Raw genomic sequence first — 24,647 nt, 5'->3', positions numbered from 1 at the left:
GAGGCAAGAATACATAATGGAAAAAAGAGTCTCTTCAATAAATGGTGCTGGGAAAACTGGACAACTTATGCAAAAGAATGAGATTGGACCATTCTTTTATACCATACACAAAAATGGAACTCAAAATGGATTAAAGACCTAAATGTGAGACATGAAACCATAAAACTCCTAGAAGAAAACATGAGCAGTAATTTCTCTGACATCAGCCATAAAACATTTTTCTAGATATGTCTCCTCAGGCAAGGGAAGAAAAGAGAAAAATAAACATTGAAACTCTGTCAAACTAAAAAGCTTCTATACAGCAAGGAAAACTGTCAACAAAACAAAAAGGAAACCTATGGAATGGGAGAAGATACTTGCAAATGATATTTCCAATAAGGGGTTAATATCCAAAACATATAAGGAACTCATACAACTCAACAGCAAAAAAAAACCCAAATATATTAAAAAATGGGCAAGGAACCTGAACAGACATTTTCCCAAAGAAGACATACATATAGCTAGCAGGTATATGAAAAGGTGCTCAACTTCACTAGTCATCAGGGAAATGAAAATGAAATATCACCTCACATCTTATCTACTGTCAAAAAGATAAGAGGTAACAAGTGTTAGCAAGGATGTGAAGAAAAGGGAACTCCTGTACACTGTTGGTGGGAATGTAAATGGAACTATGGAATGCAATATGGAAGTTCTTCAAGAAATCTTTAAAAACTACCATTATGATCTAGCAATCCCACTTCTGGGTATATATCCTGAAAGCTAATGAAATCACCATCTCTGAAGACATATCTCAACTCTCGTGTTCACTGCAGCATTATTCACAATAGCCAAAGTATGGAAACAGCTGAAGTGTCTGACAACAGATGAAGAGATAAAGAAAATGTGATGAGATGGAATATTATTCAGCTTTAAAAAAGAAGGAAATCCTGCTATTTACAACAGCAAAGAGAATCTGGAGGGAACTACACTAACTGAAATAAGCCAGACAGAGAAAGACAAATACTGCATGGTATCACTTACATGGGGATCTTAAAAAAAAAAAAAAAAAAAAAAGCTGATCTTTATATAAATAGAAAGTAGAAAGGTGGTTGCCAGGATGGGGGCAGGGGCAGGAAACAGGAACAAGGTGGTAAAAGGGTATAAACTTTTGGTTATAAAGATGAGTTAGGTCTGTGGATCTAATATATAACATGGTGACTACAGCTGATAATCCTGTATTGTATAAGTGAAATTTGTTAAGAGAGTAGAACTTCAGCATTCTCACACACTCAAAAAGTGAATATGTGAGGTGATGAATATGTTAACTTGGAATCCTTTCACAATATATACACGTATATATGTATGTGTGTATACATATATATCAAATCATGTTATAGAATTTATATATTTTATAGTTTTGTCAATTATACCTCAATAAGCTGAGAAAAGGTAGATAATATTTGCTAAAGGAAGTGCTATGACTACACCATATATGAACAAACTAGTTGTACATAAAATTATTTTAGGAGATAGAAGAGCAAACATTTAGAAACTACTGCCCTATGAGATATGAACTAAAGAGAATTCAAACACAATGATTAAGATAATTTTTCTTTAGGTTGATAGTTTCTCCAACACAGAGACTGTTTCTTGAAAAAAACAGTGTGTGTGGACCAGGGGGAGGTAATAGTTTGTGTTCTTTCCTGGAGAGATAGTGTGGCATTGGGCTTTATACCTTCCTGACATTCCTGAGCTTCAATTTTCATGGTGATCCAAATGAACCCTAAACTGTGAGAAGCACTGGTAAAGAAGAGGCCATCTGTAGTAAAGATATAATCACCAGATATATAAGCAACTCAGGTGGGAACTTTTTGATGCACCTGCTTAACTAAAGCTGAGTAAGGCAAAATAATGAAGAGTTTAACCCTAATGATAGACTGACATATATAAATGTCCCTAAGCACACAACTCACTGTCCTCAACTAGGGAGTTTGTTGCCCCAGGAAGCACTGGGCAACAAAAGTCCAGAAACATTTTTGGTTGTCACAAGTGGGAAGAGGAAGGCTACTACTGGCATCTAGTGAGTTGATACCAAAGATGCTGCTAAACATCTTAAAATGCACAGCACAGCCCCCACAACAAAAAATCATTTGACTCAAAATGCCAATAGTACTGACTATAGAGAAACCCTAGCATAGATTATGCAAACATCCCTACTTAAAGGTGTGTTAACTGGAACTGTTCATGAAAAAAGGAGCAATAATTTGACTACACAGCTCTGAGGGGATGAATTTTATATCTGGGCATTCTGCATCTCAGGGTCTATGCAGCTTTCAAGACTATGTGTACCCTGGCTAAAAGCTCTCAAAATCATTTTTCTGCTATTTCTAGCAAACTTAAGAGTCAATGATAATCTGTATTAGCATATAAAATCAGTCGGGATCACTGCCTAAAACCTGTTACTATGTGAAGAAAAATAATGGAGACAGAAAATTAAGGTACTATTTCATTTAAAACCTAATCCAACTGAAGAAGCAAGCAGGGGTAGGGCCCTTAACTCCATACCCTCCTTAGCAAAAGACACCAATAGTCTATACCTTCATTTTCCACGTCCACAATCCCTTGTTTGCAATTTCAAAAAGCTAATAACTATGCAATATTCTTTTCTAAATTGTGGCTGCACTTCTTACCTGAACTCATCATCTGGCAGCAAAGCCTGAATAGAGGCGAGGCTATTCATTATCTTAATTACCCCACTTAGTGTAACTATTCATAGGGTTCACTGCAGAAGTATTCAGAGGTTTGCTTAGGAGGTGGCACCACAGGATTTGTTGGAGCTGTATATATGATAAATGCTCCTTACTGCCCTTCTAAAATTTAAAAAACTGTAACTTTGAAAACATTTGGCTTCAAGTTTTGTATACATGATTTATGGACCTCAAATGACTAAAATCCAGTCAACAGCAAATATTTGCTGAAAGTATTCATATACATTTGAAGAAAGAAAAGACACGCACATACACAAATCCCTTCATTAGTAATTAGCAGTATGACAATCAGTTTATTTAAGGCACTGTGTAAAAGTCAGGCTTGCAACTTCAAATCCTACAAAGTCCTGCTAACTCTGCATAGAAATGCCTTTCTTCAAGTCCATAAACTAACCTCAAACTCAAATTCAGCCTTCTTGGTAAAAAGCAAGAACAGTGAATGATTTAGGGTAAGCCCCTTGACTATACCAGAAGTGCTAGCTCCTGAGTTGATGGTTGGGAGTGTAACTCTTTCTGCATATAAACTCTTATTTCCCTCCCAGACAGGCCTTACCTGACCAGCCTGTTGACTGTCTTATGGTGTGCTCATGGGACTGGCCCACAGAAATAGCAGGTTGTTAGGAAATAAGTAGTAAGGAATTACTAAGAGCAAATGTACTCAAATTGTCAGTTTTATGTGCCTGCCTTATAGGATGGGGGCTTGGGAACAAAAGGGGATGCCAGCCGATTTCCAGAAACCATCAAAAAGATACTTGGCCTTGGAACCATGGTGGAAAAAGATGCATCATGCTTGTTGCCAAAAACAATGAACGCAATAGAAACAATTTAAACTTCTTCAACATCTTTTTTTGCCAGTTATAGCTCTGCCAAGGCTCACTAATCGCCATTCAGTTCTTATGCTTTTTTCATTACACTGTCAAATAATCTTCCCTCTTTTATATCCTAAGAAAATACATGTCCTTCTCCTGAAAATGAAATAGCACATTGTATTATTTAATAAGTTGAAAACAAATCCTGAAAAGTTTTTGTGAAACTGTTCTCTAATAAAACTCTAAGAACTATGATGTAAAGCAGGGAAAATATTTTACTGCAGTTATACTCAGTGCATTGTTAATTATTCTAATGCTAAGGTAGGAGGAAGAAGCACTTTGCCAAAATTTTTGTAACTTTCACCACCAAAGCAGTTTGCCCGTGGATGTATCTACCGGTGCATTGTGAAGTCTCATGACCATTCAGGAAGGAGGTGCCATCTTTCTCTTCTCAGGTGTCTCAAATAGGGAGTGGGAAAGGGCCAGAGGCCACAGGCAAATCTCCTTCCAAGACTGTGGATGAGATCACCATCAACCCCACCCCAGCAACCAGCTCAGCTTCTTAAGAATTTCACAGGCTCTAGCCCTCGGACCAGCCTCCTATCAGGTTCTCAAAACAGGAAAAAATAAGTGGATCCTCCCCACAAAAAAAAAAAAAAAAAAAAAAAAAAGGGAATTCTTACATTATACTATTATTTTAAACATGTTCCTGTTATGTAGTGTAATCAAGGAAAAGAGCAGATTAGGATCTCAAGAATGACTTTTCCAAGAAGACTCTTCTAAATTAGTTTCCTTTTAAAATGTCCTTACAAATCCTTAAACAATTTTCAAAAAGAAAGTTTTATGGCAAGGATTAAACATATGCATTACATAATTAACTCATTCCTAATAGAAAAGATAGAGTAAAATATTGTGAGCTCTCTATGCTTTATCAGAAAACAAACTTTTCACCATGACAAGTCCTTTAGTTCAGTTCTTCAGGGATTCCACTCTATTTTAGCTTCTGTATAAAAGTACTGCAAAGCTGTAATTACATTCTCTGTAATCAGCCCATTCCCAGTGTAATCAAGAGTGCCACAAATGTCAAGTTATGATCCCACTGCTGAGGAGGAAAATGTGTGGAAGAGACAATTTATACTACATGTAAAATGACATTGTGTTATGCCAACAAATTTAAAACATTAAAGAAAAAAGTAATATTATAATAGAATCATCATTTACAAGGGAACTATTATGTTCCTGATAGTTTTTTTTTTTTTAAGATTTTACTGATTTATTTGACAGGCAGAGAGAGATCACAAGTAGGCAGAGAGGCAGGCAGAGAGAGAGGAGGAAGCAGGCTCCCTGTTGAGCAGAGAACCTGACGTGGGACTCGAACCCAGGACCCTGAGATCATGACCTGAGCCAAAGTCAGAGGCTTAACCCACTGAGCCACCCAGGTGCCCCCTGACAGTTTTTCTTCCATCATTTCTACCATCTGACTAATCAACTCTTTCCTATTAAACCCTGTACTCTTGCCGTATGGTATGACAACTCAACCCCTTCAGATGCCTTTCAATTCCCTTCATTCAACTGCCAGTCACTATGGGGATAAAGATATATGTGAGGTGAATGGTTCCTGGCACAATGTTATGCTAATGTAAACCATATTTTAATTGGCAGAAAGGTCCATCAGTGAAGTGTATAATTTCTAAGCAATGTGAATAAAATTTCATCTCAATAAAGAATCAAGAAATTGAGTATCAAACGTAATGTGCCACATCTTATAAAGGTTCAGGCAAAACATTTTATAAATGTAACCATAGCCACATTAATGAGAAAGGACAACAGCAATAACTGACAATTACCAAATGCTTACTTTGTGCCAGCACTATAAGAATCTTAGACAAATTATCTCATTTAATTTTCACAAATGGCCAGTGAAGTAATACAATTATTGCCTCCATTTTTCATATCAGGAAGCTGAAGCTCAAGGATGTTAAATAACTGCCCAGGTTAATTAGCTGGTAGAATACAGCCAGTATTGAAGCCAGGTCACCTTGAAACTCCGTTTTTTACAGCTTTCAGGCTAGACTGTCTACTGATTGTATTACACAAGCAATTTAAATGAAGTATTTTTGCCTTTACTCTTCCACCAAGGCTCCTGGTGAACAACAACTATTACCAATCAACAAGGGGTGGGGGGAGAGGGAGTAGTGAAAGCAAAAAAGAAAGATACCTGCTTATCAAGATTCTCCTCTCCAATCAAATTCAGGAATTCCTTTCCATGAAACTCAGGAATTCCTTTCCATATTCTGTATAGCTGATCAATCTTTTAAAATTATACGATTTTTAAATGACAGCTGATAAGTTACTAAAGCACCAGTCACAAAGTAGAATGCATTCTTCTGTTTTTCAGATTAAAGAAGTTGATTGACCAAGAAACCAAGTCCCAGGAGAAGAAGGAACAAGAAAAGGAAAAGAGGGTCACCGCCCTGAAACAGGAGCTGACCAAACTGAAGTCTTTTGCTTTGATGGTGGTGGATGAACAACAAAGGCTGACGGCACAGCTTGCCCTTCAAAGACAGAAAATCCAAGACCTAACCACAAGCGCAAAGGAAACACATGCTAAACTAGCCCTCGCTGAAACTCGAGTTCGGAAAGAAGAGCAGAAGGCAACCAGACTAGAGAAAGAACTGCAAACACAGACCACAAAGTTTGGCCAGAACCAAGAAACAATTATGGCAAAGCTCACCAACGAGGACAGCCAAAATCGTCAGCTTCGACAAAAGCTGGCAGCACTTAGCCGGCAAATTGATGAGTTAGAAGAGACAAACAGGTCTTTACGAAAAGCAGAAGAGGAGCTGCAAGATATAAAAGAAAAAATCAACAAGGGAGAATATGGAAACTGTGGTATCATGGCTGAGGTGGAGGAGCTCAGGAAACGTGTGCTAGAAATGGAAGGGAAGGATGAAGAACTCATAAAAATGGAGGAGCAGTGCAGAGATCTCAATAAGAGGCTCGAAAAGGAAACATCTCAGAGCAAAGACTTCAAACTTGAGGTTGAAAAACTCAATAAAAGAATTATGGCTCTGGACAAATTAGAAGATGCCTTCAACAAAAGCAAACAAGAATGTTACTCCCTGAAATGCAATTTAGAAAAAGAAAGGATGACCACAAAGCAGTTGTCTCAAGAACTGGAGAGTTTAAAAGTAAGAATCAAAGAGCTAGAAGCCATTGAAAGTCGGTTGGAAAAGACAGAATTCACCCTAAAAGAGGACTTAACTAAACTGAAAACATTAACTGTGATGCTGGTAGATGAAAGGAAAACAATGAGTGAAAAATTAAAGCAAACTGAAGATAAGTTACAAGCTGCTGCTTCTCAGCTTCAAATGGAGCAAAATAAAGTAGCAACAGTTACTGAGAAGTTAATTGAGGAAACAAAAAGGGCACTGAAGTCCAAAACTGATGTGGAAGAAAAAATGTACAGTGTCACCAAGGAGAGAGATGATCTAAAGAACAAACTAAAAGCAGAAGAAGATAAAGGAAATGATCTCCTATCCAAAGTTAATCTATTGAAAAATAGGCTTCAATCATTGGAAGCAATTGAGAAAGATTTCCTAAAAAACAAATTAAATCAAGATTCTAGTAAGTCCACAACAGCATTACACCAAGAAAACAATAAGATTAAAGAACTCTCTCAAGAAGTGGAAAGACTGAGACTGAAGTTAAAGGATATGAAAGCCATTGAGGATGACCTTATGAAAACAGAAGATGAGTATGAGACTCTAGAACGAAGGTATGCTAATGAGCGAGATAAAGCTCAATTTTTATCTGAAGAGCTGGAACATGTTAAAATGGAACTTGAAAAGTACAAGTTAGCAGAAAAGACAGAGTCCAGCCATGAAGAGTGGCTTTTCAAAAGGCTTCAAGAAGAAGAAGCGAAATCAGGGCACCTCTCAAGAGAAGTAGATGCACTGAAAGAGAAAATTCATGAATACATGGCAACTGAGGACCTCATATGTCATCTCCAGGGAGATCATTCGGTTCTACAAAAGAAACTCAATCAACAAGAAAACAGGAACAAGGATTTAGGAAGAGAGATTGAAAACCTCACTAAAGAGTTAGAGAGGTACCGGCATTTTAGTAACAGCCTCAGGCCTAGTCTCAATGGAAGAATCACCTCTGACCCTCAAGTATTTTCTAAAGAAGTTCAGACAGAAGTAGCAGACAATGAGCCACCCGATTACAAGAGTCTCATTCCTCTGGAACGAGCAGTCATCAATGGTCAGTTGTATGAAGAGAGTGAGGACCAGGAGGAGGACCCTAATGACGAGGAATCCGTGCTATCCTTCAAATGCAATTCATCTTCTCCCTGTCCTGTTAACAGGAAGCTATGGATTCCTTGGATGAAATCGAAGGAGAGCCATCCTCAGAATGGAAAAATACAAACTAAACCCAATGGCAATTTCATGCAACCTGGAGATCTAGTCCTAAGCCACATGCCTGGGCAGCCACTTCATATAAAAGTTACTCCAGACCATATTCAAAACACAGCCACTCTTGAAATCACAAGTCCGACTACAGAGAGTGCTCACTCTTATACAAGCACTGCAGTGATACCAAACTGTGGCACCCCAAAGCAAAGGATAACCATCCTCCAAAATGCCTCCATAACACCGGTGAAATCCAAAATTTCTGCTGAAGGCCTCATGAATATAGAGCAAAATATGTCCCCAATTACTACGGCAACCTTTGCCAGAGCGCAGACCCCAGAGTCTTGTGGTTCTATAACTCCAGAAAGGACAATGTCACCTATTCAGGTTTTGGCTGTGACTGGTTCAGCAGGCTCTCCTGAGCAGGGACGTTCCCCAGAGCCAATAGAAATCAGTGCCAAGCATGCAATTTTCAGAGTCTCCCCTGACCGGCAATCATCGTGGCAGTTTCAACGTTCAAACAGCAACAGTTCAAGTGTGATAACTACTGAGGATAATAAAATCCACATTCACTTAGGAAGTCCTTACATGCAAGCTGTAGCCAGCCCCGTGAGACCTGCCAGCCCTTCAACGCCACCACAGGATAACCGAACTCAAGGCTTAACTAATGGGGCACTAAACAAAACAACCAATAAAGTCACCAGCAGTATTACTATTACACCAACAGCCACACCTCTTCCTCGACAATCACAAATTACAGTAAGTAATATATATAACTGACGACTCTCACCCTCATCCAGTCTATAGTGATATTGTTGCAAGGAACTCAATCCTTTTTAATTATTCCTCCACATCCCCCAAAAGACTGACTGAACTTGTACTTTGGGAAGGTTTGTGCATGAACTATCCAAGAGTATCTGAAACTAACTAAGTGTTGCCTGCAATAGTCATATCAAGTGTGCACTTACTGTATATCTTTTCATTTACATACCTGTATGGAAAATATTTAGTCTACACTTGTATAAATACATTTTTATGTATTTCATTTTCCATAACTCACATTAATTTCACTGCAACTTGTCTTGATGAACTATCTTAACATTTTAAAGCAGTAAATAATGTTATTTTTACCATTGCTTGCTGAATTTTTTTTTTGGTCATTTTGTGTTATATTTTTGCATGTATAATAGAATTTTACTTTCTGTTCATAAGGTCTATTAATTCTTCCTTAAAAACAAGTAGGACTGACTTCCCACCTCCCATTACAGTCAACTTCTGATCACATGTTATTAGAGGAAGAGGAAGTGGTTCAAATAAATAAAATTTATGTTTCATTGATTTTAAAGTGAACTGTAAGATCTCTCAGGGGCAAACTTAACTTCCAGTTTCAGATGTATTTCAGTATCCGTGGTGCCTGGCAAAGTGCTTAGCACATATTAAGAACTTAATAAATGTTTACTAACACTAAGTGAATAAAATATTAAATAATTTGCTTTTATAAGCACATATAAGCTGATGGTGAAAGTAAAAATGAAATGTGACAGGAAGCCAGAAAAAGCACATTTGAAAACACAAGTTACCTTGATAATCAAGAGTTAACTGTATTTCTACTACAGGTGAAAACCCCCATAACGTATGTATTTGCATCTAAATATGAAATAAGCCACTATGATATATGCCCTTGAACACTGCTTCAAAGCAAAAATGTCATTCTTATTTTTCTTTTGTATCTCTTTCCTAAAAGAGTTTGGATTATTTAAGGTAGATGCTTCCTACCTTGCTTGTAAATCAGCTATATTCAGAAGCTTACAATATAATTGCATTTCTCCCTATCTCTAAACAAGCAAATAGAAGCCAAAGATAGTTTTTTTTTCAAAGATAGTTTTAAATACAAGTTATAGAAAAGGCATTAAAAAAAATCATACATTATGTTAGTTGAGGAAAATTTATTCTGTGATTATTGTTATGCCACTTACAAGGTAAGTGAGAAAAACTCAGCCAAAGCATTCTAAGAACTCTGATACCTACCTTATAGGACTCTTTGAAAATAATCTATATTTCCATAACAGAGAACAACAGTTTTCAGAGGAACATTTTAAATTACAAATCTAGTCCCCAAACCACATTTCCCCCCCTCCAAAAAATTCAGACAAAATAGTTCATTACCAGTTTCCCTTTTTCCAACCTCATAAATGTTAATTTCTTTTGGTCAATGTTACTGCCAGCTACTAATTTTAAACACAATTCATTTAGACACCCAGGCAAACTGAAAATCTTGAGAAGTAAAAGAAATCTTCCACAATTATCCTCCTTTTCCCTGCAAAATCAATTTCATGATAGGAAAGCGAAGATTTGTTGACAGAAACACTTCCATGGTGATGAACTGCAACACCGATGCTGTGGGCTTGCATCATCATTAAATAAATTTGGATGAAAGCTGAGGCTGGTGATGAATGAGAAAGCTTCTGTTTAAACACATTTATCTTGGGAATCGGCAGTGACCCAACTGTATTACAAAATACATGATGGTCTAAATGTTTTTCAAAATGATATTTATTTATTTATTTTAAAAGGTTTTGTTTATTTGAGAAAGAGAGAGAACAAAGAGTGGGGGCTGGAAAGAGGCAGAGGGAGAGGGAGAAACAGAATCCTTACTGAGCAGGGCTCTACCCTAGGATCCTGAGATTAGGATCTGAGCCCAAGGAAGATGCTTATCCAACTGAACCACATAGTTGCCCCAAAACTATTTTTATTTTTAAGTCACCTTGGGCTAGAATTTTAGAGGAAACTACATACTTAATTTAGCATTTTTCAAAGTAGACATTGATAATGCTATTGCACAAGATGCTTTTCTAGATAATAAGAGAGGGTACACATAACATTTTGGATTGTGACAGAAAGTAGAAAGAATGAAGAACAAAGTCTTTGCAGTGCTTCCCAACCTGTGTCACATAATGGCCTGGAGAGAAAATATGCCACCCCAGCTGCTGAGGGGAGATCCATTCCTGGCACACCTGTTAACTAACAGGGTTTGAAAAGCTCTGGGCTCAGTAGTTCAACCCTTTTGTAAGGATTCAATTTCTCATGTGAGCCAGAATAATTCTCTACAATAAAGTTAACACCATGGGATCTGTGCTCCATGATTACAATGCAAATTCTCATTTCATCACCTGCTCTAGGTATTTACTATAAATAGGCATCCCAAGTGATTAAAGTTACTAGAAGTTTATTGGACTTTCAAGGAACTGAACCTCTTTAGAGGTTCCTCTACTGGGAGGGTTACTTCAGTATAATAATTCACATCACCATCAGAATTTAGGAACATTGTCATATTAATAACATATATAGATAATTAAAAGTGTTACTAATTAAAATTTATGGTAAGGACAGCATCATTTCTGGGGGGAAAAAAAGCATCTTCCCCTTTCCATAAAATCACACATTAAAAAGGAGCATCTTCCCAACACACATTCTAGACTTTTGGTCCTTAATTTCAAAATTAATTTTTTACTTAGTTTTTTCTAAAGATTTTATTTATTTATTTGACAGACAGAGCGAGCACAAGGAGGGGAAGCAGGCTCCCCACTGAGCAGGGTGCTGGACATGGGGCTCAATCCCAGGACCCTGGGATTGTGACCTGAGCTGAAGGCAGATGCTTAATCCAGGTACCCCTCAAAATTAAATTTTTATATCCTGTATATGTTTGAAAGGTTATAGAACTTTCTTTTTCATTTGTATATAATCACAGAAGAACCTTGAAAGCTAGGAAGGAGGAAGGAAGTGACATTGGAAAATCTTCAGATGAGATATGTAAGGGTGGAAATTTGTTTTCTTGAAAGGAGGAGGCCAATGAGAGACTCACAGAAGACAGTTTTTATATACATCTGATAAAATATCTTTCATTTTATATGAAGTCCCAGCTTCAGAACCAATTTTCATTTTTACTCAGTCCCCTATCTCTTTAAATTTTTAAGTTGCAGCATCCTACCACAGATTTAAATGATTTTCCATATTCTTCTGTCCTTTTAAGAACAAAGGCAAAATTTCCCCTAAGGATGCCTCTGTTCCCTGGGGGCAAGGGCAAAAATAAAATCATCACCCTTACTAGGACAATGTGAATTACTATAGTTGGAAGCTTACATATAAGGGAAGTCTCTGTACATTCAAGATAATGACAGGATTACATAAATATACTCAGAAGGTCTCCACAACTATAGTTCACAATGCCAAGACATTAAGACAAATCTTCATGACACCCAAAGGATAAAAATTAGGTTGTACTATAAGATGGTCATAAAAGGGGTATTTCATTAAAAACTTTTTTAAACTTGGAGCCTAAGCATTTAATGATCTTTAATGAAGTAGAATTCCGGACAAAAACATGTTTTTGGTAGCTTCTTTGATCCTGAATCTTTACAGAGTGAGTCTCCTTTGAAACTTATTAGATAAAGGCAGGGAATGATCTTTATAACAACGTTCTATTTCCCTAAGCCTTGATTTCTATTATTGTTTTCCCCTCCAAAAATCATTTTGCTTTGCAATCCTAAGAAAAAACAATCAGGCAAAAATGTATGCCCCAAACATTAAGATCTGTGTTTCTCAAAGTAAAATCCAAGATACATGTATGAGAATCTCGATGGTCCTATAAGGGTAGGACCCGGGAAGCTGCACAAATACCTCTACTGATTAGTATGTATTCTAAAGTAGGAATTCCACTGTTTTAGAAATTTCCACATTGATAAACATTAGCAAACGTGTTCTGACAGTAGCCCTGCTCTATCAGAATGAATTATACCAGTCCAAGGAATTGTGACTATTCTGCTTTCTAGTGGCTGGCATAACAAAGAGAAAGCTCATTTCCCAGATTTTCTTTTTACTCAGAAGAAAAGCTTAATAAAAACTACCATTTATAAGGTGGAAAAGTTCCTACTTTTACAACTGTACCAAAGCGTAGATGCCTGAATCTTTAGCTGAGCAGTAGCAGGCTGTCTGACACCTACAAGCTGTTCTTCCCTCAGATCCAGGGCCCCCAAAAGCCCTACAGCATTTCTTGGGAATGGTCCAGAAACACACTAAAGACAGAAGTTTGGATGAACCAAAACAAAGGACTCCATTCACCTCAGGCCACAGTGGAGCAAATGCAAAGAAAGAGCAAGGAAGATAAGTGGTTCAATAAAGTCCCCAATCTCAAACCTCCTTTAATTCATTTTCATTTAGATTAAACTCCAAATCCCTTCCTTTCCAATGGATGGACCCTTCCACTGTGCAGTGAAATATATCAAAGCAGGCATGCCTTCAAGGCAATACTGTAGGGTAAGGAATCCTTAGGGAGTCCAACCAGTTAAATGGCCAACACTTCTAAGTACTTTGTCATTTGATAATGAATTTTAACACTGTTCATATGGTAGCATATATAAATTTGTCAACATTCCATCAGGACACTAGTTTTTATACTTAAAATGGTGGCATAGGGACACCTGGGTGGCTCAGTCGGTTAAGCGTCTGCCTTTGGCTCAGGTTATGATCCAAGGGCCTGGGATCAAGTCCCGAGTCAGGGTCCTTGCTCAGCAGGCAACCTGCTTCTCCCTCTGCCTACCACTCCCCCTGCTTGTGCATGCTCTCTCTCTCCCTGACAAATAAATATAAATAAAAACCTTAAAAAAAATGGTGCCATAAAAATGTACTCTGGGCTACAGTCAGCTATCCTAGGTATAATCTTCTTTACTTGTAGCTTCATTTTAAAATTTCACTTTTTTTAAAAATAAAATTATTGATCAAGAAAAATAAAATTTGTCTGATGAAGGCAATTTTTGAAAGCTTTTTTAGTTTTCTTATTTTAGTAAGTTCCTTTTCCCCCCATAGCCAAATGGTCCTGTATGATATTTTTGTAATATCATCTAGGATTTTTTTTTTGCCTCTGAGTTCTATTTTGCTTTTGAAGGCCTAGTCATCTTTGCATAACTAACGGTGTATACAGGCTCTAAAGACCTACAAAGGCTGTTTCACTTTGCATCCTCTAGGCCTCTGGAAAGGTGGAATGGGTTCCCTAACTGACATGCCACTCATATACCTCAGTGACACGCATTGTGTGTTTTCTTCAAAGCACCACATGGACACAACTGGTTAATCTACTGACCATGACATACTAAACTGCCTACCTTTTACCTGACACGGGGGCAGGTAGGGAGATAAAAGATTCATTCCCTCTGAAGAGTTTATTATTCTGAGCAAGGGAAGAGACGAGAAAGAAAAGAGGAGTAGATAATATTTAATCAAGTGCAAACTAAATTCACACAGTAAACTAGAGATTAAGCAGAACTACTGTAGATTAACAAGGCTTCATAGAACAAATGAGGCTTGCAATAGGTCAAAGAAAGATTTAGAGAAGTGGAGGGATGGGGTCAGAGGGAATATTTGAAGTCAGCAAACAAGTTCAGGTTCCAGTTCATGCCCTTCCCAGCCAACTATGGGGCCCTAGAAAAGTTACTTAATTTCTGTGAAATAAAGAGAACTGGACTTGGTGATCTCTAAGATCATATCTAGTTCTAACGTCCAGTGATTTCTGAATTCTCTCCCTTTTTAAATTGCTTAAAATTCCTTTGGGAAATAAGGCCAGGGCATAAATAAACCGATTATCTGCAGAGTTTCCTTTTAGAAATTAAATTTCTGGGGTGCCGGGCTGATTCAATCAGTTAAGTGGCTGCCTTCAGCTCATGTCATGATCCCAGGTTCCTGGGATCGAACCCTGCATTGGGCTCTCTGCTCAGTGGAGAGCCTGCTTCTCCCTCTCCCTCTGCCTACTTGTGCTCTCTCTCTCTCTGTCAAATAAACAAATAAATAAATAATTCTTTAAAAAAAAAAAAAAGAAATTAAATTTCTTCTTCCTCATTTTCCTACTTGTAGGTGTCCTAACTACTAGATGGTCTCCAAAGATATCTTTTCTTCTTCTTCTTCTTTTTTTTTTTTTTTTTTTTAAGATTTTGTTCATTCACTTGAGAGAGACAGCACAAGCAATGAGAGGCAGAGGGAAAGGGAGAAGCAGACTCCCCACTGAGCTGGGAGCCTGAAGTGGGGCTTGATCCCAGTACCTGGAAATCATGACCTGAGCAAAAGGCAGTTGCTTAACCATCTGCGACACCCAGGTGCCCTGTGTTTTCTATGAATTAGTCTTTTAATCTTCAACAGATCAGCTCTTTTCTTATTAGAGCAAACCTTCTCAACCTCAGGACTATAGACAGTTTGGATCTGATGATTCTTCGTTGTAGAGGGATGTCCTATGCACTCCAGGATATCTAGGAGCATTCTTGGCTTCTACCAACCAGATGCCAAGCAGCATCCTCCAACTGTGACAAACAAAAGTGGCTCCTGATGGCCAAATGTTCTCTGGGGGGTAAAATCACCTCCATTTGAGAACCACTGCAATAGAGAGATGGACTAACTATAAGCCAGTTCCTTTTTTACAGGACTTGCTGGTGGGAAAAAAAATCTAACAGCTCATTTGAAAAGTGTTACGTCTGGTATATAGAGATGAAAATCTTGAATCTGACTAAACATAAGCCTCAAAGCAACTTTAAAAATCTGCAATGAAGACTTGAGTTACATAAGGATTGTTTCCACTAATTTGACAGACTGGCCAAAAGCATGTGTGTATTTGATATTTATTTTTGTGTTAATATATTGTACCTTTGTTTCTTTCAATACCATATTATAAACTTGAGTTTTCAGATGAGCTTTGCATTTCTCACATGCCTTCAAGAGAAGTAAAGTGTAGAGAACCAATCATGTTTGCCTAAGTGGGTGAAAAGTCAGTTTCAGGAGGATGCCCATGATCTTAATACCCCTTCACTGTTCAGCCCTTTCCAAAGAGTCCTCTATGAGAAGTTTCAATTCTCTCTGTAGTAGCTTATAACTACTAGAGGCACAAATGTCTTCTATTAGAATACAAGCTTTCTTCATTCTTCAACAAATCAGCTACAAGAATGAACCAACCAATATTTATAAAGCTCCTAATATTACTCATTGCTGTACAAGGCAGTTATGCAAGTGTAAGACTTAGAATCTAGGGTGGGAACTGAAGACTACCTTAAAAGGTAATTAAGATCATAACATAGGGAAGGAATTCTATAGATAGTAAGTACTATAGGAATTTGGAGGAGGAGCCCATTACTATAGGGGCAAGGTTTGGGGGTTAGGTTTCAGAAACAGATGAGAGATGAGGAAGAGTATGATAAAGAGAGGATAAAAGGTGTTCCGGGGAAATGCCTACAAGAGCAGAGATGTGACGGCAGATGGAAAAGGAAAAAAAAAAAACAATGTTCATGGAATAAAGAGCAGCACAGTATGGCTGCAGATGAGAGGTCTAGAGCAGGGGGTAAGACTTGAAGGGCTTGGTCCTGTTAGATTCTGAAGGGCCTTGAATATAATGTTAGGGAGCATTCTATCACACCTCAGAGAAGTAAGATAATGGAAACAACTAATTCTTTATACACTTATTTCACAACAACCCTATAAAGTAGGTATCTTCACAATTTTAGAGATAAAAAAATTTTAATTGTGAGATGTAAGGAAAATTGCTTCAGGTTGTTCTGTTAGTATGTGATAAGAATGAGACATTATAACACAAATCTTGTCCATTCTCTTTCCATAGAAACATACTAAGAAGCTACCGCAGTGTAAGTGGAAAGCACAATAAACTGCATTTGAAACCTCTCCATTACCTCAACTTACAGGTTGCCTAACATTACATCCTTGTCTCAAAAGTCTGCCACTTTAGCCAGAACACTTGGAGTGTCCCTAAATATGCACAGGACGTTCCCCTACCTCCTCCCCACTGTTCTACATGGATAATTTTCTCTTCTCTCATCAAGTGACTCACACTGAAAAGTCTGGCTCAAGCCTTACCTTTTCTGAAAACTTCCATGATCACCACAGTCCAGAGGAATCTGATTCCCCATCCAACTCCTCCCATCTCCCTGAGGTTACTGTTAGGGGAATAAGTAATTATGAATGTGAGAGGCCACACCTTACATAAATGGGCAGGCATGGGGAACCTTACATAAATGGGCAGACATGGGGAAGACGGACTCGGGGATGTGCTGTGGATAGGACATGGGAGAAAGCAAGAGCAAGGAGAAGCACAGTTTCTCATCATCAGGAAAATGCCAGGCATGCAGAAAGAGTGTGGAGTATGAGGTACCTGCAAAGCAACAGAAGTGAACAAAAATGATCCACAGAGGACGCATCACAACCATGCACATCAAAGCTTATAAGAAAGTAGGTGCCTTGATAGTCTGAATAGTGACCCAACACTTCCAGAAAACATCAGAAGATCAAAGTCTAGCCACCGTCGATAAGCACCACCAACTTAGCCCAGAGGTAGTGGGACTTCTGCTGTCACAGAAGACTAGAAAATCTTCCTGGATGCTATACCCTAGTTTAGGATTTCCATTTCTCAAGCAACATGATATCTTAAAAGGAAAGAAGGACGATCCCAGAAAAATCTTAAAGGAAAAAAAAAAAAAAAAAAAGAAAGGGAAGAAGATACGCTATTTATCCTCCCAGGTCAGTGGGAAAAGTATTAGGGTTCAACCTTGTCAGTCTCTAAATTCCGTTTCCAATTCAGGATTAAATCACAGTAAACCACAAATAAAATTGACATTTTAGAGAAAGTCTTCAAGTTGATCTTCAATGTATCTCTTGTAAACAATTAAATACGTAAAAATACTTGCTTCGATGCAGCCACTCTTCAAACAACCTACAATTCCTCAAGAACAAATTACAGCCCTTCATTATTAGTAAGCTGACTGCTCACTGCTTCCTCCTTCTCTTAAAAAAGAACTATCCCTTTTCTGTTCTTTGCCTTTTAATGCTGTTCTTACGTGAATTCATTGATATTAGGCTTCAGAAAATTAGTTTTATAGAAAGAGGAGTTAATTGTGCAATAAAAATAGTGACAGATCCCCAAAAGGCCCATAACATAAACATTTAAACACCTAACAATACCTTCAGAGTAACAAGGAGAGGGTGAATGGGTAAGATCTCAGTGAAAAAGGATGACACCTCTCATAGTGACAGGAAAAGGCAACACGATTCTTTTTACATACAACTTTTTTTCTGATTATAAGATTAATACATATTTATTATAAAAATTTTGGAAAATATAAATGCCAGAGCTGCTGATTTTAGCTTCTAAGAACAATGGACAATTATTACTATTTTTTTAGGCCAACCTATCAACTATGGCCCTATTCCAGGTTTTCTCAGACTGCCAATGAGGAAGGAAATGTGCTGGGGGTGGTGGGGGGGGGAGTATCCTGTAATTACTGAACGCCCATGTGCCTAAGACTCGCAGATCCCCCCACAGAATATAAGTTTACATAATCTGTCTGCTCAGTCTAGAGACAATGGCAGAGGGGACAGCCTGGTCACTGGAGGACAGGGAAAGGATTTCCCTTCCCCTGCTAGCTAATCAGTGCCTGGATAACAATTCAGCCACGATGCATCCTTCAAGAACTGGGAAGAAATGCCTCCAGTAGGGCGCTGCTCTCAGAACTAGTTACATTCTTATCAGAAAGATTGGTGGCCTTGTGGAGGGGCAGAGCGGGATGGAGGGTGGTGGGGATGGGCATGCGAGCACAGAATAGGGCCCAATAAAACTCACTTCTCAGGCTCTGGGAAAGGAATATAAAATTATCTGTCGCAGAAGAGATTGGCCTGTGAAAAGGAAATACATTTTCCCCTTAGGTTCTCAGCCACTTGAATGGTATTGACAATTTCTCTCATGATGATTCTTAAAACAAGATCTCTCAAGTTTTCAATGCCTACCAAACAGGTCCACATGGAAGGTCCAGCTACACTTCAAACTTGGCCTCTGCCCACACCCCACTGCACTGCTGCTTTTGGGTTGCTCTTTGTCTTCCTTCTGATGATGGTCCACTATATTACTTGTTCCAAGGTTCAAGACCCAGGAGCCATTTTCCACTTTTCTGCAGTACTACTTCCCCAATCTAGTCAGCCACTCTGCCCTGGTATTTCTTTCTCTGCCCTCCCCCCTTTTATTTGTGCTACTACTCCCCAAATCCAGACCTCAGTACAGATGGTAATGTAAGGCAGTTAATCTATTGCATTTAACCCCTTACATCTCTAATCCAATCTTCACTCCTGTTGCTAGTGATCTTTCTACAATACCTTCCTAATCATGGTAATTCTCCAGTCCTCTCCATGCCCCCACCACCAAAAACAGCACTTACTTCACACTGACATTACGGAGTATCCAAAGAGCAAGCAGTCTATCAGGCCTTCCTCTTTTGCCTCAACTCCCTTTGAAACTGGGCAACCTCTGTATCCTCACCAAAACACGGTACTGACCATCCTCCCACATACCATTGAACTTTCTTGCCTTGTATCTTGCTCCTGCTATTCCTAGGCCTAGAAGCTTATTCTATTGAAACCTTAACTCCTATCTCAAATGCCAATTCCTCTGGAAAGCCTTCCTTATTTTTCACAATCATCCTTAGAGTTTCCAAAATACTTCTGTTTGTACCTCTATTATAGCACTTTATTTTGCCTCTTTTTTTTTTTTATTAGTTATCCCTCCTATACTGTAATCTCTTGAGAGCAAGAATCTACTATCATTTATTTTTGAAACTCCTGTATCAATGTTTCTCAAATGCAGTCACTGATCACCTTTGTAAGAATCACTCAGGACTCTACAGATTTCCACATGCCTAGACCTCTAAAAACCAATGCAAGAAATCCGTATTTTAAACAATCTGCCTGGTTCATTCTTGGGCTTATAAAGTTAAAAAACCACTGTACTACATTACCTAGGACTTAAATACTGCTGGCAGTAGGTGTTCTACAAAGGCTCATGAGGCTAACAACATATCTGGTGGCCATAGCTGGTTTGCATTTGTTCTTCTCATAGACTCACAGAGTGTCAGGGCCAAAGGACTTCATTTCATTTTTCAATTAAAAGATAGCAAAAGAGAAAAAAGTAGAAAATAGTATGTTTTCAGGCACTCTAAAAAAGACGACAATCAGACCAAGTAGGATAAAGAAGGAAAGTGTTGTGCGAAGAGATCCTTTTTCTGGGTCAGAATTGCTCAGAAACATGGCCCAGTAAACACCGCACCCGCTTGGTCGGCTGCCTCAACTCCCATGCTTGCTAACATGTCTCCCATAATTAATTGGAGAGGGTAAAGCAGAAAAACAAGAAAGATAAAATAACCAAAGAAAATAAGTTATGATTACAATCAGGAAATGTGCACCTTAAGAACAAATGTAAGGAAAAAGACAAAGTTCTTAACGTTAATATTAGTAAGAACAAACGCTTATCTGATGGGCCAGGGTCTTTCCTACTCCCCAAAAAACATTAAAGTAGTCCTCTAATTCCCAGATAAGTATTACAGATGAGGAAACTGAAGTCTGAAGAGCTAAATGGCTTGCCTGAGGACACAAAGTTAGTTGGTGCCAGTACCAGAATGCACACCCAAGTCTACCTGGCATCACAGCCTCTGCTCTAACTGCTAACTCAAGGTTGTTGTAAAAGGTAAGCCTGTGAACAACTGAAAACACTTAAAGGGGTGCAAATGAAGAAATGAGAAAGAAAGAATGGGAAGAGTACCAAAAAAGAAAAACAAACAAAACATCTGAGGTAAAAATCTGATAAACGAATAAAAAAAAAAGAGGATGGGGCGCCTGGCTAGCTTAGTCATTAGAACATGTGACTCTTTATATTGGGGTTTTACGTTTGAGCCCATATTAGATGTAGAAATTACTTAAAAATAAAATCTTAAAAGGAAAAGAAAGGGGACAAACAAGGAAGACAATAGTTCAAGGTTACTATATTTTACTTTAGCATACTATTTCTATATGTGATGCTACATGGGTACTAAATGGAAGTAACTGGGTTAGGAAGGATTTTTGAAAACTATATTTCAGTGTTTATTCTTGGATTGTCCTCAGTGCCCATGGTATAATTACCACAGAGAGGTTGGATGTAACTAGGTACAACCATAAACCATATTACATCATAAAATAAATGCATCAATTTTCTCTAACCTCCTCAGAAACTAGACAACGCTTTAATAGAAATAATAGCACTGCATCTCTATTTAAAACCAAATGTCTTCTCACAGGAGGTTAAAAGGAACGAGCAAATCCAACTACAGAGTTTCCTTTTTAAGGAACACTTACCATATAAAACTGTAAAGTGTACAGCGATAAAGTTTTATTGTAAAATGAGGAAGTTCTGAGAAAATCAAGAGAAAAAAGCCAAAGCAGCTTATGAAACTCTAGGATATCTGCCAGATTCATTATCTGCCTTTTCCACTTTTTTTTATACAAATTAGTAGTGATTTACCAAACAATACAAAAGACAAAATAAATAAATGCAATAATATTTGAAAGTTTTTTTCCAGTTTATCATTTCCTCCTTTTCATCACCACATCTATCATAATAACTTATACACTTTCCATTAAAAAGAGATAAAAACAAAAATACAAAATATTGTTATTCTGGTAACACAGCTGGGTTTTTGAGGGAGTCAGGCAGCACTGAATCTGCCCTCACCCTGCATCACCCCAATAACCACAAATCAAAATTATAGGAGGTCTTTGGGAGCCTTGAGTCTTTAAATCTGTAGAGTAAAAGGTGTCCTGAGGGGTTGTGCAGTCCTTGGAGTCAGGAACACTCCCCAGGGAACACTGTTTTCTTAGACAATATGTTGCCAATACATCTCCAGAAAGTTCAAAGCACTTACAAAATTAATTTCATTTACAGAAAAGGGAACATCCTAACTCCAGCTGTCTAACTAGGATCTAATAGCTTCCCCATAAATGCTGATTTTGTTCTGGTATGCTTTCAGATGTTTATCTTCCATAATAATATGAAAGAGCACAAGCACCCAGTTGATTTGGGCTACATAATTAAGACTTCAAATAAAACTGAAAACATTTTCACCTTTCTGCACTTCTTTTGGTCAGAAAGGCTCGGTATCATTTAATGACTTGTTGTAACCAGGGAATCTTTTAGATTGCTTGGTTTCTTTTTAGGAACTATGGACCAAATAAGCCAACATTTTAAGAATTTAGTGAATGCATTCCACACATATACTCCTTTTCTTTCTACTGCTCCCTAGATAAAACCAATGCCTCTGCCTCACTGAATTTGGCATCCTTCAGACCCGTTATCCATTCCAAATCCCAATCTCCACGTTGAACTGAGTTAAACATTAAAAAAAAAAAAAAATTCTTTTCTTCTATGAATGAGCTTTCCAACTAGCTTTATCTCCTCCAAGACATCTGCTTTCTGATGAAACCCAGGAGCCTCCAACTCTGAGTAGAACATTTACTGTGTGGTCTTAAAACAGACATATGCATAGATTCCGCCTGCAATATGCACTCCAAATTTGGATAAAACTGTCCTGGAGCTATTTGACATAATGTTCTATAAAAATGATCCAAGAGATGACACATCTTAAAGCTCCATACCTCATTTACTGAAACATGTCCAAGTATAAAATTCATACAGGAAAAAAAAATAAAACAAACCATAGCATCATTTTTAAGATCAGTGAACGACATTTAGGACTGGTCTAATAAAATAACTAGCCTTTGCTGCCATCTAGAGGTCAAAACTATGTAGTGAAATCAGAGTTAAAAAAACAAAGTTGGCTTGCACTATTGATGTGTCTAGAAACAATGGGAGCTTAGTAACTTCCTTACAACTGACCCCCACAATGACCATCATGCCAAACCACACTGTCTTCACCAAAGCATAACAATATAGCTTAAAACAAACAAGCCCCACCAATATTCTGTTCCATACCAAATGGTTTATCACTGGGCTTTTAGTTCTGAATAACCTGTTGTGCTCATTAAAAACTCACATGCCCATATCCTACACTCCTAGACAATCAGAGTCAGTTGGTTCTAAGACAGGATGTAGACACCCACAGTGTTTTAAAAGCCCCACAGGTTGATGAAAACCATTGAAATCTCCCACACCCAGGCAGGCCAGAGTTCGAGAAGAAAGAAAACTTAAAGCTTATTTCTGCTTCTTTCTTTTCCTTTTTTTTTAAGGATTAAAAAAAAAAAAAGGTTTATTTATATATTTTAGAGAGAGAGAGAGAGAGAAAGAAAGTATGCAAATGTGGGAAAGTTGCGGAGGAGAGGCAAAGGGACAAGAGAGAGAAACCTAAGCCCACTCCACACTAAGACCAGAGCCCCACAAGGGGCTGCATCTCAGGACCCTGAGATCACCACCTTAGCAGAAACCAAGAGTTGGATGCTTAATCAGTGGCGCCACCTAGCCGCCCCCTGAAGATTTCATTTTTAAGTAATTTTTAAGTAAACCCAATGCAGAACTCGAAATTACAACCCTGAGATCAAGAGTCCAAAGCTCCACCAATGAGTCAGCCAGGCACTACACAACTTTAAACTTACTTCTAAAGGAGGTCCAACTATTGCAGTGTTTCTCAAAGTATGGCAGGCTGACCACCTGACTCACCCTGAGAGTTTATTTAAAATGAGGATGTCTGGGCCCATCCAAAGATAGATGAGTTATAATTTCTAGGGGGAAGGCCCAGGAATCTACAATTTAAAAAGGATTTCAAAAGACTTTTGTACAATAGGAGAACCCATCTAAATCTTGACAAAGTTAAAGGACATTGCAGAAACCTATCTTAGAAAGGCTATTATTAAGGCTATAATGACAAGATCGGATAACTTCAATTAGTCCATCACTGATTTCAGTTGCAGCTGCTACTACTTGTGGTTGGGAAAATATGGTTGATATTCACATAAACGTTTTGATCTCTGAAGTATTTCCCACTTTTTAAAATCTCTTAATATAATTTAGTGTTGCTTTTTCTAACTGTATACTTATTGTAGAAAATATAGAAAATAGAAGAAAAATAAAAAACACCTATAACTTCACCAATCAGTTACTTACTGACAGCACTGGCATATTTTCTCCTCAAACATACATAGTTAAAGCACATATATAGATTTTAATTCTGCTTTTAACATTTCTAAACAAGCATTTCCCTATTTCTTCAAAAGCATTAAAACATATACTTTCAGGTGATTATAGTGTAATTTATAGTATAAACTTTCGTTATAAATAATTTAAAAATGAATAGCCTTGCCTACATCTCTGATTATTTCCTAGAAAAGATTCCTAGCAATAAAATGAGTGAGACACAGAGTTTGAACTTTAGGTATCTTGATACATTCCACCAAACTATTATTGTAATCATCACTGAGGTCACCCATCTCACCAAACCCTTACAGGGAACTGAGTTTTATTTATTTATTTTTTAAAGGTTCTGCCTATTTGAGAGTTAAAAATGTTGAATGAGCATTTCAACACTGAAGATGAGACCTTGAGGACAGGCTGAAAGGTAGTAATACCATATAGATAAGGAGGAGACTGAAAGAGTATGTTGATACTCTGATACATATCTCACTTGCTATTTTTAGGATTAAGTATTTAAAAAAATGTCAGTAATACAAAAGTCCAAAAACTCCTCTAGCAATCCTCATATTTTTAGCTAAGTCTATGTACCATTTATCTGAAAATCTAAATACAGTTGCTTTGAAAGTTAAAGGGCATTTTCAGTAACTAAATGTTTACATAAAGAGACTTAACTGTACTTTATCAGTACAATAAA

The 24,647-nt window shown here is 37.8% G+C and overlaps 2 protein-coding genes across 5 annotated transcripts in view; one reads left to right on the top strand and one right to left on the bottom strand.

Moving 5' to 3' along the window:
* Window positions 1–24,647, bottom strand: part of CMSS1 (cms1 ribosomal small subunit homolog) — a 389,957-nt gene that overhangs the window by 353,610 nt on the left and 11,700 nt on the right. The window lies entirely within an intron of this gene.
* Window positions 1–24,647, top strand: part of FILIP1L (filamin A interacting protein 1 like) — a 113,601-nt gene that overhangs the window by 85,055 nt on the left and 3,899 nt on the right. For 2 of the 3 annotated variants that reach the window (XM_044251206.1, XM_044251207.1), the window contains exon 2: window positions 5,955–8,730. The exons of the other annotated variant lie outside the window; for it this stretch is intronic. In XM_044251206.1, coding sequence (XP_044107141.1) covers window positions 5,955–8,730 — 2,776 coding nt within the window. The remainder of the gene's footprint in view (window positions 1–5,954; window positions 8,731–24,647) is intronic. 3 annotated transcript variants of the gene reach the window in all.

The sequence above is a fragment of the Neovison vison genome, chromosome 6 (assembly GCF_020171115.1).
Source record: "Neovison vison isolate M4711 chromosome 6, ASM_NN_V1, whole genome shotgun sequence".
NCBI classification, from domain to species: domain Eukaryota; kingdom Metazoa; phylum Chordata; class Mammalia; order Carnivora; family Mustelidae; genus Neogale; species Neogale vison.
The sequence above is the reverse complement of the archived record's forward strand: the minus strand, read 5'-3'. Positions and strand labels throughout refer to the sequence as shown.